The following is a 15,704-nucleotide window of genomic DNA, read 5'->3' as shown; positions in this document are numbered from 1 at the left end:
CAGCAGGGGCGTTGGTAAGTCCAAATGGCATGACCAGGTATTCGTAGTGGCCGCTGGCCGTGTTGAAGGCTGTCTTCCAATCGTCCCCTTCCCATATCCACACCAGATGGTAGGCATTCTGCAGGTCCAACTTGAGGAAAACGATAGCCGCCTGGAGTGGCTCGAAGGCCGAGGCGATGAGTGGTAGTGGGTAGCGGTTCTTCACGGTAATGTCATTGAGGCCCCGGTAGTTGATGCATGAGCGCAGGGTTTTGTCCTTCTCCACGAAGACGAACCCTGCACCGGCAGGGGAGGCAGAAGGACGGATACACTTTGCAGCTAGAGAGTCCTCGATGTTGGTCTCCATAGCCTTGGTCTCAGTTCAGTGCATGTTGGCTACTTGCCATTTTGGCTCACAGATACTGTAGAATAGACGACTATAATCTTTGGAGAAAGTCAAGTGTGCGACTACAGTCATATTCATCTGGATATTAATATGTAACACTGTTACACATGCCCAGACAACTTTCAACAGAAAATCGTGCATTTTGCAACTTAAATAACAGTGCTGTTAGAATTAACAGATAGTGTCCAGAAAATGCTATGGATACAAAAACAATTGTGACAGCAAAAATATATTTTATTGATTGACTTTGACATAGTAAAGAAAAACAAAGGGGAAGTTGTAAACATTCATAATTCAAGTGACCGGAGATGAAGGATCCCTGAGTTCAACGTTGGCTTTGACACACTCTGACACACTCTGCTTTGACACACTCTGGCACACTCTGCTTTGACACACTGCCAGTCACTGACTTTTGGTTAGTTGGAAGTTACGGAACGGGCTTGTCAATGGTTGCCTTTGAGTTGCTTAGGGTCAATCCCAACCCAACAGGAGGACAAAGGAGAGGGAGAAGAAGGGGAAGAGTGAGAAGGAGGAGTGGGCCATGGAAGCTCCACTGCTGCCACCGGCTAAGGCGGGGGATAGGAGGGTTCCCAAATTGGTAGCGAGGAAGTTCTTAAAGCGGGAGGTTTTGGTGAAGACTTGGATGGTGGAGGCGCGAGGACTCTGGCTCCATCGTGCTTTGCTGGTGCTAGTGGTGCTGCTGCTTGTGACGTTGCTGCTATCGACAGTCAACACAGCAGTCTGAAACCATGAGTTGCCCTGCTTACACATCAGAGGACCACCCACATCACCCTATGGGGAGAGAATCAGAGAAAAACATGGGTTAATATGGTCATACTGTTATGTGCTTATAACAACATGTTGCAAGCAAAATAGTAAGACCGACAGATTTATAGATCAACTGTGCCATACCTGCAGTAGTGTCACAGGTCCGGTACAAATGTTGTCCAAAGATGAAACATTCACGCATTCCACCACAGAGGTCTGGAACTCCTGCAGGACTTGCTCAGCTGAGGACACAAAGAGAGAGAGTTTATTACTTGTCATACCAATTTACACACACACACACACACACACACACACACACACACACACACACACACACACACACACACACACACACACACACACACTCCTAAGGTCATATCTTTCCGGAAACAATCCCTAGCCATCCCCTCCCTCTGCATTTGTGTACATCTGAGAGGCCTGGATAGGGTGTAAGCAATATGTTCAACCCCACCTATCGTAATCAAAGGACCTACAGCAAATCCATTGCTTTTCCAATTCTTTCAGATCTATAGAGCTTGTTACTGAACAGGCACATGTCTAACACACAAAGACAGTTGTCCATCCACTCACCCCCACCCAGGCCAGTGCCCCAGCCAGCCACCCAGCACTTAGTCCCTGTGCTGAAGGTGCTGGTTCCCTGGTCCACACAGATAGGCTGGATGTAGTTAGATAACTTGGGTTGGCTGGCCAGTCGGAGGATGGCCACATTGTTGCCTGTCAAGTTGCTCATGGTGATGTTGATGACATTCAGGGTTACCTCATTAGGGTTGGAGCCGTTTTGCTTCAGACGACCCAGGATCACTGTCCATTGAGCAGCGTTGGGCTGCCTGGAGAGGTAGAATAAGTTGTGTGTTTAGCGAGGGACACAAAACTCTTCATTCTGATTGCCGTCTTATGAAATGCTTATGAACTGCTTATACATGTGATATGTTGGGGGTATGCATGTGTTATGAAGAATGTGTTATTACCTAGGTAGAAACACGTCATACAATATCTACATTTTTGGGCGACCCCTAAAATCGCATAGACATTTGAGTTATAGATCTGTCATTCCTGTTGAACGCAAGTCTAAGAAGCGGTAGATCTGTTGTATGTATGCTATTTCTATGCTTCCCGTTCTGAAGTTTCTGTGTCTTTTACTTTCAGTTTCATACACGTGTTTTAAACAGCAGAATATACAATATTTTTGGTTATGGAAAATATATTTCACTGTGGTTTGGTTGGTACAATGATTGTCTACTCAATGACTGCTTGTTTTGTCACAAACTGAAATTAGGCAAACGGTGGTGCAATTTCTGCATAGTGGATCTCTCTTTAGTATGGATGTTGTCATCATTTTGAAGGCAATTAATGATTGTAGCATGTTGATATTTTCTTACTTGAAGTTGTTGACATACACTACAGGTCAAAGTTGTAGAACAACTACTCATTCAAGATGTTTTCTTATTTTTACTGTTTTCTACATTGTAGAAAACTGTGAAATAACACGTATGGAATCATGTAGTAACAAAACAAAGTGTTAAAAACCTCTTAAGGATATCTACAGATCGGTGTCTCACCCATGGGAGGGTTGAACTAACGTAGGCTAATGCGATTAGCATGAGGTTGTAAGTAAGAAGAACATTTCCCAGGACATAGATATTTCTGATATTGGCAGAAAGCTAAAATTCTTGTTAATCTAACTGCACTTTCCAATTTACAGCAGCTATTACAGTGAAATAATTAATGCTATTGTTTGAGGAGAGTGCACAGTTATGAACTTGAAAAGTTATTAATAAACCAATTTGGCACATTTTGGCAGTCTTGATACAAAATGTTTAACAGAAATGCAATGGTTTATTGGATCAGTCCAAATCTTTGCCCGTGCACTGCTGCCATCTAGTGGCCAACATCTAAATTGCACCTGCGCTGGAATAATACATTATCGCCTTTCTCTTGCATTTCAAAGGTGATGGTACAAAAAAATACCAAAAAATTGTCGTTTTTTTCTTTGTATTATCTTTTACCAGATCTAATGTGTTTTATTCGCCTACATTGATTTCACATTTTCACAAACTTCAAAGTGTTTCCTTTCAAATGGTATCAAAATTATGCATATTCTTGCTTCGGGTCCTGAGCTAAAGGCAGTTAGATTTGGGTATGTCATTTTAGATGGAAAAAAGGGGCAGATCCTTAAGAGGTTTAACATTCAATTCTCTGGCTACAACTCTGGTGGACATTCCTGCAGTTAACATGCCAATTGAAAGCTCCCTCAAAACTTGAGATATTTGAGACATTGTGTTTTGACATAACTGCGCGTTTTAGAGTGGGCTTTTATTGTGCCCAGCACATTGTGCGCCTGTGTAATGATCATGCTGTTTATTCAGCGTCTTGATATCCCACACAAAATTTGAGAAAAGAATCCTTCTGTACATATGTAAAATTTCTGGGATTTTTTTATTTCAGCTCATGAAACATGGGACCAACATTTTACATGTTGTGTTTATATTTTTGTTCAGTATACATAACCCATACATATCACATTCATAAGCAGTGCATATGAATTTAATAAATACACTACCGGTCAAAGGTTTTAGAACACCTACTCATTGAAGGGTTTTTCTTTATTTTTTGTATTTTTTACATTGTAGAATAATAGCGAAGACATCAAAACTAAAAAATAACACATTTGGAATTATGTAGTAAGTGTTAAACAAATAGCCACCCTTTGCTTTGATGACACATTTGCGCACTCTTGGCATTCTCTCAACCAGCTTCACCTGGAATACTTTTCCAACAGCCTTGAAGGAGTTGTGCTCACATAAGCTGAGCACTTGTTGGCTGCTTTTTGTTCACTTTGCGGTCCGACTCATCCCAAACAATCTCAATTTGGTTGAGGTTGGGGGATTGTGGAGGCCAGGTCATCTGATGCGGCACTCCATCACTCTCCTTATTGGTCAAATAGCCTTTACACAGCCTGGAGGTTTGTTGGGTCATTGTCCTGTTGAAAAACAAATGATAGTCCCACTAAGCCCAAACCAGATGGGATGGCGTATCGCTGCAGAATACTGTGGTAGCTATGCTGGTTAAGCTTGAATTCTAAATAGATCACAGACAGTGTCACTCGCAAAGTACCCCCACACCATCACACCTCCTCCTCCATGCTTTACGGTGGGAAATACACATGCGTAGATCATCCATTCACCCACACCGCGTCTCACAAAGACAAGGCGGTTGGAACCAAAAATATACAATTTGGACTCCAGACTAAATGACAAATTTCCACCGGTCTAATGTCCATTGCTCGTGTTTCTTGGCCTAAACAAGTCTCCTCTTCTTATTGGTGTCCTTTAGTAGTGGTTTCTTTGTAGCAATTCAACCATGAAGGCCTGATTCACAGTCTCCTCTAAACAGCTGATGTTGAGATGTGTCTGTTACTTGAACTCTGCGAAGAATTTATTTGGGCTGCAATTTGACTTAAAATAATGGACTCATTGTTTCTCTTTGAAATAAATCACACAAATGAACTTTTAAGAAGGCACACCTGTTAATTGAAATGCATTCCAGGTGACTACCTCATTAAGCTGGTTGAGAGAATGCCAAGAGTGTGCAAAGCTTTTAATCAAGGCTAAGGGTGGCTATTTGAAGAATCTCAAATATAAAATATATTTTGATTTGTTTAATTTCTAGAACCAGTGTCGTTTTAGAGAATTTGGCAGTACGTCCAACCGGCCTTACAACTGCAGACCATGTGTATCCACGTGAAATCCATAGATGAAGGTCTAATTTATTTATTTCAATTTACTGATTTCCTTATATGAACTATAACTATAAAATCGTTGAAATTGCTTAATGTTGCGTTTATATTTATGTTCGGTATATACAGTTCTAGTCGGAAGTTTACATACACTTAGGTTGGAGTCATTGAAACTCTCCACAAACCACTCCACAAATTTCTTGTTAACAAACTATAGTTTTGGCAAGTCAGTTAAGACATCTACTTTGTGCATGACACAAGTCATTTTTCCAACAATTGTTTACAGACAGATTATTTCACTTATAATTCACTGTATCACAATTCTAGTGGGTCAGATGTTTGTCACAGACAGTGTCACTCGCAAAGCACCCCCACACCATCACACCTCCTCCTCCATGCTTTACGGTGGGAAATACACATGCGCAGATCATCCATTCACCCACACCGCGTCTCACATACACTAAGTTGTCTGTGCCTTTGAACATTCCAGAAAATTATGTTATGGCTTTAGAACATTTACATTTACATTACATTTAAGTCATTTAGCAGACGCTCTTATCCAGAGCGACTTACAAATTGGTGAATTCACCTTCTGACATCCAGTGGAACAGCCACTTTACAATAGTGCATCTAAATCATTAAGGGGGGGGTGGTGAGAAGGATTACTTATCCTATCCTAGGTATTCCTTGAAGAGGTGGGGTTTCAGGTGTCTCCGGAAGGTGGTGATTGACTCCGCTGTCCTGGCGTCGTGAGGGAGTTTGTTCCACCATTGGGGGGCCAGAGCAGCGAACAGTTTTGACTGGGCTGAGCGGGAACTGTACTTCCTTAGAAGCTTCTGATAGGCTAATTGACATCATTTTGTCACGCTCGCTATCCTCAAACTCCCTGTCATAAATCAACCAAGGCGCAGCGTGCATGTAGTTCCACATCTTTTAATGAAAGTGAAACCGAAACAACAAAAAAACAAACAGGTAAACAGCAAAAACCATGACTCAACCGAGGTGCACTCAAACACACATGGAAAAATTATTACCCACAAAATACAGGTGGGAAAAGGCTACCTAAGTATGGTTCTCAATCAGAGACAACGACAGACAGCTGTCCCTGATTGAGAACCATACCCGGCCAAAAACAAAGAAATACAAACATTGAAAAAAGAACATAGAATGCCCACCCTAGTCACAAACGGGCCTAACCAAAATAGAGAATAAAAAGCCTCTCTATGGCCAGGGCGTGACACATTTGAGTCAGTTGGAGGTCTACCTGTGGTAGCATTTCAAGGCCTACCTTCAAGGCCTCTTTGCTTGACATCATGGGAATATCAAAAGAAATTAGCCAAGACCTCAGAAAGAAAAATTGTAGACCTCCACAAGTCTGGCAATTTCCAAACGCCTGAAGGTACCACGTTCATCTGTACGAACAATAGTACGTAAGTATAAACACCATGGGACCACGCAGCCATCATACCGCTCAGTAAGGAGAAGCGTTCTGTCTCCTAGAGATTAACGTACTTTGGTGTGAAAAGTGCAAATCAATCCCAGAACAACAGCAAAGAACCTTGTAAAGATGCTGGAGGAAACAGGTACAAAAGTATCTATATCCACAGTAAAACGAGTCCTATATCGACATAACCTGAAAGGCCGATCAGCAAGGAAGAAGCCACTGCTCCAAAACCACCATAAAAAGCCAGACTACGGTTGCCAACTGCATATGGGGACAAAGATCGTACTTTTTGGAGAAATGTCCTCTGGTCTCATGAAACAAAAATAGAACTGTTTGGCTATAATGACCATCGTTATGTTTGGAGGAAAAAGGGGGATGCTTGCAAGCTGAACAACACCATCCCAACCGTGAAGCACGGGGGTAGCAGCATCTTGTTGCGGGGGTGCTTTGCTGCAGGAGGGACTAGTGCACTTCACAAAATAGATGGCATCATGAGGTAGGAAAATGATGTGGATATATTGAAGCAACATCTCAAGACATCAGTCAGGAAGTTAAAGCTTGGTCGCAAATGAGTCTTCCAAATGGACAATGACGCCAAACATACTTCCAAAGTTGTGGCAAAAAGGCTTAAGTAACACAAAGTCAAGGTATTGGAGTGGCCATCACAAATCCCTAATCTAAATCCTATAGAAAATTTGTGGGCAGAACTGAAAAAGCGTGTGCAAGCAAAGAGGCCTAGAAAACCTGACTCAGTTACACCAGCTCTGTAAAGAGGAATGGGCCAAAATTCACCCAACTTATTGTGGTAAGCTTGTAGAAGGCTGCCCGAAACATTTGACCCAAGCTAAACAATTTAAAAGCAATGCTACCAAATACTACTTGAGTGTATGTAAACTTCTGACCCACTGGGAATGTGATTAATACTTTTGCAAGGCACTGTATCTATGAAGGTATCAACACTTTAAAAACTGTCCAGCTGATCAGGATGGTAAGCCAGAATTGTACAGTATTTTGGGAGAGATGTTGGCTGATGGCTCTCCCCTTTGGTACACTACTGTAAATATTACTGTAAAAGGCTCAACACACTCACTCTGCGCAAACAGAGCGTCGGCGCATCCTGTACAGACGTTCCAAAAACTCAGCAGCACAAAAGTGCATAGAAATACTCAGAGAGTGACGCAAATGGAGGTCCATCGCTCAGTTGGAACCATGCAGTCCCATCCAGACATTGATTGACATGATGATAATTACACCAGGTCCATTCTCTCTGCAGCATCCGGTTGTATAAAACATGGGTGGTGTTTATGAACAGCTATCCATAAAAGGATTTTCACTAGCACAAGGATTGTACGAATGTCCTACGTCGGACTAATTAACCTTGGTTAACCTTTTGCATGAGGGTTGAAAAGGAAAGCATCACTAAATGTTCATGTAATGGCACCTTCAAAAATCTAAATGTAGGTTTACATGACTAGATTTCCTTAGAATCATGTCAGGACTGACATTTTAATCCGGAACTTACTGTAACTACTTGCTCTCCCCTTTGAAATACAGGTCGAGTTAACTTACCTGGAGAAGCAGCTAGCGTCGCTCATGACAGAGTCCACCGCCACTAACGTGCCCCCGCAGACGTGTGCTCCGTTCTTCTGTAGGCTGGCTATCCAGGGCCACAAGCCTGCTGTCGCCAACGAGCTTCCCCCACCAATACGGGAGTTCAAAGAGGCGCTAGCGCTGCCACACACCACAGCTGCAGACGGAGCGACAGATACAAGTTTGAGAGACAAATAAAAGGGAGTAATCCAGTAGTCAGATGTTTTACAGAAGTAGAGAGATTCACATCAATGTGTAGCCATATGCACAAGTTAGACTATAGGTACGTACGTGCGGGTGTGGTAGTAGGGGGGGTGGTGGTGGTGCAGGTGACACTGAGGTCAGAGTCAGTCCCACTGGATGAGAAGGTGATGAAGCCAGGTTGGTCACTGGTAATCTGGCTGTTGATCCAGGTCTGGTACTGGGAAACTCTGGCGTACACACCAGGGAAATTTGCCAGAGCACAACCGTTGCCAAAACTCACAACTCCAGACTGGATCCAGCGAGTACCCTGTTTGCTCACAAGCGGACCTCCTGAGTCCCCCTATTCATAGACAGATTTACAGTGTCACTGGGATTGAATTTTCACAGGATTATGAAATATGGTGGGTCAGTTTCCTCAATGAAGCCTGGTCTTAGACAAATAATCATTTTCAATGGGGAATCTCTATTGAAAATTATTTTTAGTCTAGGATTAGGTATAACCTGTGTCCGGAAAATAAGCCCAATGTGTTATTGACTGACACTAATAAACTAAAAGGAAAAGGATACCCAAGAGATTTTACCTGACAGGAATCCTTTCCTCCTGCTGATAGACCAGCACAAATCATGTTGTCAGTGATGGAGCCAGCTCCATAATTACAGTTACACTGCCTGTTTCCCACTACTGGCACATCCACCTCCTGTAGGGCCTGTGGTAGAGCTGGGATGATAAACTGAAAATGTAGACACCAACCACTTATCACAGGCATTGCAGATATTCTTCACTACAATAAGTAGCTTATACTAGACAATGTGAAGTTTGAAATTAAATAAGTTTGCTAATATGGGTGATTGTTAATGGGACAATTGATAGCTACAACAATCAAACTAGTAGTCAGTGGTGAAGAAAAGTACCCAACTTTCATACTCGAGTAAAAGTAAAATATACCTTAGTAGAAAATGACTCAAGGAAAAGTGAGTCACCCAGTAAAAACCTACACGATTTTCTTGTTTCTTGGCATGAATTTCTTGTTTTTTAATTTACGGAGAGCCAGGGGCACACTTCAACACTCAGACATAATTTACAATGGATGTTCTTTTTAAGTGTGTGAATTAGACCATTTTCCTGTACTGCTAAGCATTCAAAATGTAACTAGTACTTTTGGGTGTCAGGGTAAATTAGAAAGTACATTACTTTCTTTAGGAATGTGGTGGAGTAAGACTAAAATCTGTCAAAAATATAAATAGTAAAGTACAGATACCCCAAAAAACTACTTAAGTAGTACTTTAAAAGTATTTTTACTTAAGTACTTTACACCATTGCTAGTAGTAGTACTTTAAAGGCTAATAAAAAACAGTGGTGCACATGAATGTTATAAACGTATCGTTCTACTTATCGTTATCGCATCAATTCAGGTAATTTATTGCGGTATACATTTTTGTCTATATCGCCCAGCTCTAGTCTGTGGTGAGGCCAGGGACATTGAGGATAGACTTTCAACCCATGAGAAAAATGACTTCCTCAACATACACAAGACCTCTCAGAATTCTAATCCATCATCAGTAGTACTTAAAACAAGCTATATCTGTGTACTCACATCCTCCACTGCTGAGGGTGCCCCAGCCTGTGACCCAGCTAGTAGTGCCAGCATAGAAGGAGCTGCCTTGTGCAGCTAGGCAGACTGGCCGGATGTAGTTGGTAAAAGTCACAGAGGAGGAGAGCTTCAGCAGACACATGTCGTTGTCACTGGTACTACTGATGTAGTTGGGGTGGCAGATGATCTGAGTGACCGTACGGCTCACTTCATTAGGGTTGGAGCCCTGCTGGTTCTGACGACCCAGGTAGACCACCACATTTGATATACTGGTGCTGAGAAAATGAGAGTTTCGAAGTTAGAAATGTAGAACCAGTAGCAAAGCCGGTAGCTTCCACCTCAGCAATATTTGAATATTATCATTATTTACGAACTGCTTCCCTTTACTTCCCACATCTCATTTTGAAAACATGGGGAGGAGAGTCTGTTTACTGTCCCCAAAAAACATTGTGGTTTTATGTGATCACATGAAAATCTAAATCTATTATTATTATTATTATAATATCTACTACGTGACAGTTTGTGGAAATACTACAATGCAGATTTGACTGAATTGAGCCCTATGTTTTTATGGGTCCTCACCTGGGAAAGCAGTGAGCAGCAGTCAGCACCCACTCTTTGTTAATAAGGGATCCCCCACAAAAATGGCTGCCAGATCTCTGCAGACTGGCCTGCCATGGCCAACTCCCTGGAGGAGCATTCTGACCCCCCACGATCCTAGTGTTGAGAGGAGAGATTCCACACACTAACAAAGACACAGATGGACGACCGATTACAAATTAGAGCACACACAGGAAGTAAAGAGATTGAAAGCTCACTAGTTAGTCAGTGAAAAGGTGCATGGTTAAGTCATTTAATTAGGAAAATAACTGACATTTGATTGAAAAAGGAGGGGACTTTACCATCCAGCTGAGAGTGAGACACTGAAAAACAGGAGAAGCAGAAAAAGTTGAACAGTTTGGTTTTGGCAAACATGTAATTCATAACTTTTCACCCCATTGGTTTTATAGTAGCAACATACAGTCTTGGGTGGGTCTGTCTGTACTCTGTGTATTTAGTGTCCATACAAACTCTCTCAGCTGTTTTCTTGTTATGAGTCTGAGGAATGTTAAGACAAACGCCATCTGTCAAAACGTCTTTCATCACTGTGTATGTTACCTAATACTACCGTCCACTTAACATTGTCCAGAATGTGTTTAATACTAATTAGCACATGACTTATTAAAACAACATAGGATAATAGATTACTCTCAGAATTACTCAAATATGTTTATATTTCATACTGATACTAATGAACTAATACTAGATAAATACAGTTTGTGGACCAACGCCTTATGAATAAGATAACGAGAATGAGGAAATATATATACTGCATCTTTAGAGGACAGTGAAAGTAAAACCGGCTCATCAGGAAAAAAACAACAAGAAAAAATGCACAATCATTCAAAGGAAGCAATGTGGTCACAAGAGTCATCATTGCAGTAGGACTGTATGGGGATTTCACATGAAACAATACTTGGTCATGTTTTATAATACATTCTAAGACTTGTCTAAAAAGGATAGTTCACCCAATCACCCTTCTCTTGCCTCCACTATTGTTTTGAATCTTCTCTGTATGTGACAAATCAATGGTCTAAAGAGGCTTCCTCTCCTCACCTACGTTCCTTTATTTGAGCTAATCTAAAAGAACTGGACAGGAGAAAGTTAGCCCACTGTTAAACATCTGTCATAATAACACGTTCACCTCCTCTGTCTTTTCAGACCAGTGAAACTAATGGAGCTCTATGGGCGTGACTGTCAGCTTGACTGGCTTCACATTCTGTCTCCACCCACTAAATTAAAATCAGGTAATGTGTTTTAATGAATGTATACAAAACATAAAGAAGTAAACAGACCAATCAGACGTATCTACAAACTGATAATTATTCCTACAAGTTCATTGCATTACATTATGAATGTATCAAATATTCTATTCCATCCAACTGAAATTGAGGACAAACACAACTGGCCAGTCACGAGCAATGTTCCTACACTTTGGAACCTCCATTTCCTCCTTGTACTCTGCCCTTAAGACCACAACAGACGAGCATTGCTTTGGTGACTCATTGCGTTGGTGACTCATTGCATTCGAAATAGGAATCGATTTACTATTTATTTTATTTCCATAATCATTGTTTTTCTGACTGCGATGGTTTAGAATACCATTCGTCACCATTTCTTATTAGATAAGCTATTTCAACTATTTTGCTCTGAGATCCAGAGCGTGGTTACAGTGTAATTTAATAGAACAGACAGTTTCTCTGTTCCATTGACATAGCCTAATGTATTTCAAATGTATTGAGTAGACACTAATTCTCAATTGGTAGGCAGTGCATACATTCGTGGGAAAGTCCATACAAAACATTGTTGAGTTTAAACCTTCTGCAAACAGGTCCACAACAATTTGTTTCTAAGAGGAAAAAAAAGCCCCGACAATCTCAGTCCTTTGCCAAAAACGAATAAATAGTCACTGCAAAAGATCAAAACCTTCTGGAAACACATCAGATTTGCCATTGCTCTTTCTTTTAGAAACTGCTGTGGCCTAATCCCAATACATTCAATTATACATTATGTCACCATTAAAATGTGAATGAAGGGTGTTTTCCAGTCGGAGTTACAACGCTTGTTCACTCACACAGTTTTAGGAAACTGAAAATTTCATAAAAGGCTTACAAAGATATTAAAGTGACATTTACACAACGTCTATAAATGAGGCCCCTGTCCAAGCTGGCCAAGCGGGAAGTAATCCGTGTTAATCATGGTTTGTAATTTCTGTCACGTGTGCGATTCACCTTTCATCTCATAAATTCCATTTTGATGCCCCTTTTTTCCTTTTTGTCTTTTTTTTCTGATTCAATTTTACCCCATTTTCCCAGTATCCAATTATGTATTTACGGCCTTGTCTCATTGCAACAACTCCTCAATGGGCTTGGAGCGGCGCAGATCGGGACATGCGTCCTCTGAGACAGCCCCGCCAAGCCGCACTGATTCTAATCCACACTGCTCAATAACTCAGAAGCTTCCCAAATACAGTGCCTTGCGAAAGTATTCGGCCCCCTTGAACTTTGCAACCTTTTGCCACATTTCAGGCTTCAAACATAAAGATATAAAACTGTATTTTTTGTGAAGAATCAACAACAAGTGGGACACAATCATGAAGTGGAACGACATTTATTGGATATTTCAAACTTTTTTAACAAATCAAAAACTGAAAAATTGGCCGTGCAAAATTATTCAGCCCCCTTAAGTTAATACTTTGTAGCGCCACCTTTTGCTGCGATTACAGCTGTAAGTCGCTTGGGGTATGTCTCTATCAGTTTTGCACATCGAGAGACTGAAATCTTTTCCCATTCCTCCTTGCAAAACAGCTCGAGCTCAGTGAGGTTGGATGGAGAGCATTTGTGAACAGCAGTTTTCAGTTCTTTCCACAGATTCTCGATTGGATTCAGGTCTGGACTTTGACTTGCCATTCTAACACCCGGATATGTTTATTTTTGAACCATTCCATTGTAGATTTTGCTTTATGTTTTGGATCATTGTCTTGTTGGAAGACAAATCTCCGTCCCAGTCTCAGGTCTTTTGCAGATGTTTATTTTTGAACCATTCCATTGTAGATTTTGCTTTATGTTTTGGATCATTGTCTTGTTGGAAGACAAATCTCCGTCCCAGTCTCAGGTCTCCATCAGGGTTTCTTCCAGAATAGTCCTGTATTTGGCTCCATCCATCTTCCCATCAATTTTAACCATCTTCCCTGTCCCTGCTGAAGAAAAGCAGGCCCAAACCATGATGCTGCCACCACCATGTTTGACAGTGGGGATGGTGTGTTCAGTGTGATGCGCTGTGTTGCTTTTACGCCAAACATAACGTTTTGCATTGTTGCCAAAAAGTTCAATTTTGGTTTCATCTGACCAGAGCACATTCTTCCACATGTTTGGTGTGTCTCCCAGGTGGCTTGTGGCAAACTTTAAACAACACTTTTTTTGGATATCTTTAAGAAATGGCTTTCTTTTTGCCACTCTTCGATAAAGGCCAGATTTGTGCAATATACGACTGATTGTTGTCCTATGGAAAGAGTCTCCCACCTCAGCTGTAGATCTCTGCAGTTCATCCAGAGTGATCGTGGGCCTCTTGGCTGCATCTCTGATCAGTCTTCTCCTTGTATGAGCTGAATGTTTAGAGGGACGGCCAGGTCTTGGTAGATTTGCAGTGGTCTGATACTCCTTCCATTTCAATATTATCGCTTGCACAGTGCTCCTTGGGATGTTTAAAGCTTGGGAAATCTTTTTGTATCCAAATCCGGCTTTAAACTTCTTCACAACAGTATCTCGGACCTGCCTGGTGTGTTCCTTGTTCTTCATGATGCTCTCTGCGCTTTTAACGGACCTCTGAGACTATCACAGTGCAGGTGCATTTATACGGAGACTTGATTACACACAGGTGGATTGTATTTATCATCATTAGTCATTTAGGTCAACATTGGATCATTCAGAGATCCTCACTGAACTTCTGGAGAGAATTTGCTGCACTGGAAGTAAAGGGGCTGAATAATTTTGCATATGAATATTTACAACATAGACAAATGTTACTTTGTGGTTGTGATATCTATTGGGAACCAATGTGTCGGAGGCAAACACGGTTCAAGGAAACCGCAGCCCGGACGATGCTGGGCTAATTGTGCACCACCATTGGGAGCTCCCGGTAACGGCCGGCTGTGACACAACTTCGGCTAACACCCCCCTCACTTTCCTTACTGCTTTGAAATTAGTTGTATAACTTCAAATGGTCCACAAAATCTAAAACACACTTAACCTTTTGCAGTTAAGTTATGTTGCCATGAGGCTCCACTTTAGACTGATAAATGTCTTTAAGGACACACATTATACTTCGCTCACAAAAAATATTTGACAAATGTGAACATTCTGCCTTAAATTAGGCACAGGACCTCCCTCAAGGCCCAAAACAGTCTAACAGGTCTCTCTCCTGTGTCACAATGCACATGACATCCTGTTGGCTTTGACTGTCGTTATTGGCTATGCCTGTATTCTATAAATAGTCAATAAGGCCGACCACCAAGAAAATTCTATAACCTGACCAACTCCTTGACTCCATTCACCAGTCAATGGAAGGAAAGCCGTGGAATAACAGGAATCTCGTCTCCTACCTTTTGAAAAGAGGGTAACTAGAAGAGTCACCAAACAGAGTGCTTTGTAGACTTCCATCATTTCAATGCCCGCCACTACAGCCTGTCCTGTTGAGTGTTCATACTTTTATACTCCACCCTGCCTTCACTCCTCCCCTTTATCTATCTTCCTCTCTCACACTGAAACCTGAGACAAACCCACACCCTGATACACCTGTTGTCTCTCTCTCTCATCCCTCTTTTCAAGTCAAACAGACCCACTGAGGAATGTCTTGGTTGTCACAACGGCAAGGCTATTGGTTTTCCATTGCTGTAATCTGTGATCATTTCTCCCGTCTATTTATCTATATATCGGTGTAAATATGTATGTAGCTAATCTGTAATTTATCCTGTGTATATCCTGTTTCATTGTTATGTTCGAAGGGTTGTGTGTTTAGTGTGTGTGACGAGAAGAATGCAGTACAGTAACCTGCTCAATGACAGACATGTATTCACTTGATGTTTTTAATGAGCTGTATACAGCCACAAGTCTACGCCTCACAAGGGTGCGTTCTGAGCCCTCTCCTGTACTCCCTGTTCACCCACGACTGCGTGGCCACGCACGCCCCCAACTCAATCATCAAGTTTGCGGACGACACAACAGTGGTAGGCTTGATTACCAACAACGACGAGACGGCCTACAGGGAGGAGGTGAGGGCCCTCGGAGTGTGGTGTCAGGAAAATAACCTCACACTCACCGTCAACAAAACTAAGGAGATGATTGTGGACTTCAGGAAACAGCAGAG

The 15,704-nt window shown here is 41.7% G+C and overlaps 1 protein-coding gene across 2 annotated transcripts; it reads right to left on the bottom strand.

Annotated features, from left to right (window-relative positions):
- Positions 1–598: 598 nt before the first annotated feature.
- LOC135555965 (transmembrane protease serine 9-like) lies at positions 599–15,048 on the bottom strand. 2 transcript variants are annotated; one of them, XM_064988793.1, is made up of 11 exons: positions 14,941–15,048; positions 10,643–10,663; positions 10,323–10,485; positions 9,744–10,015; positions 8,730–8,866; positions 8,236–8,488; positions 7,924–8,101; positions 3,975–4,154; positions 1,745–2,001; positions 1,298–1,395; positions 599–1,177 (listed from the first exon to the last, which is right to left on the bottom strand). In XM_064988793.1, exons 1-11 carry the CDS (start codon positions 14,999–15,001, stop codon positions 857–859), a joined length of 1,941 nt encoding a protein of 646 aa, XP_064844865.1. In that variant the 5' UTR covers positions 15,002–15,048; the 3' UTR covers positions 599–856. The 2 variants fall into 2 exon arrangements, with proteins under 2 accessions (XP_064844865.1, XP_064844866.1); XM_064988794.1 differs by lacking the exon at positions 3,975–4,154 and having other exon boundaries at positions 14,941–15,047.
- Between the last annotated feature and the right edge of the window lie 656 nt (positions 15,049–15,704).

This window comes from Oncorhynchus masou, chromosome 15 (assembly GCF_036934945.1).
Source record: "Oncorhynchus masou masou isolate Uvic2021 chromosome 15, UVic_Omas_1.1, whole genome shotgun sequence".
In the NCBI taxonomy this organism is placed as follows: Eukaryota; Metazoa; Chordata; class Actinopteri; order Salmoniformes; family Salmonidae; genus Oncorhynchus; species Oncorhynchus masou.
The sequence above is the reverse complement of the archived record's forward strand: the minus strand, read 5'-3'. Positions and strand labels throughout refer to the sequence as shown.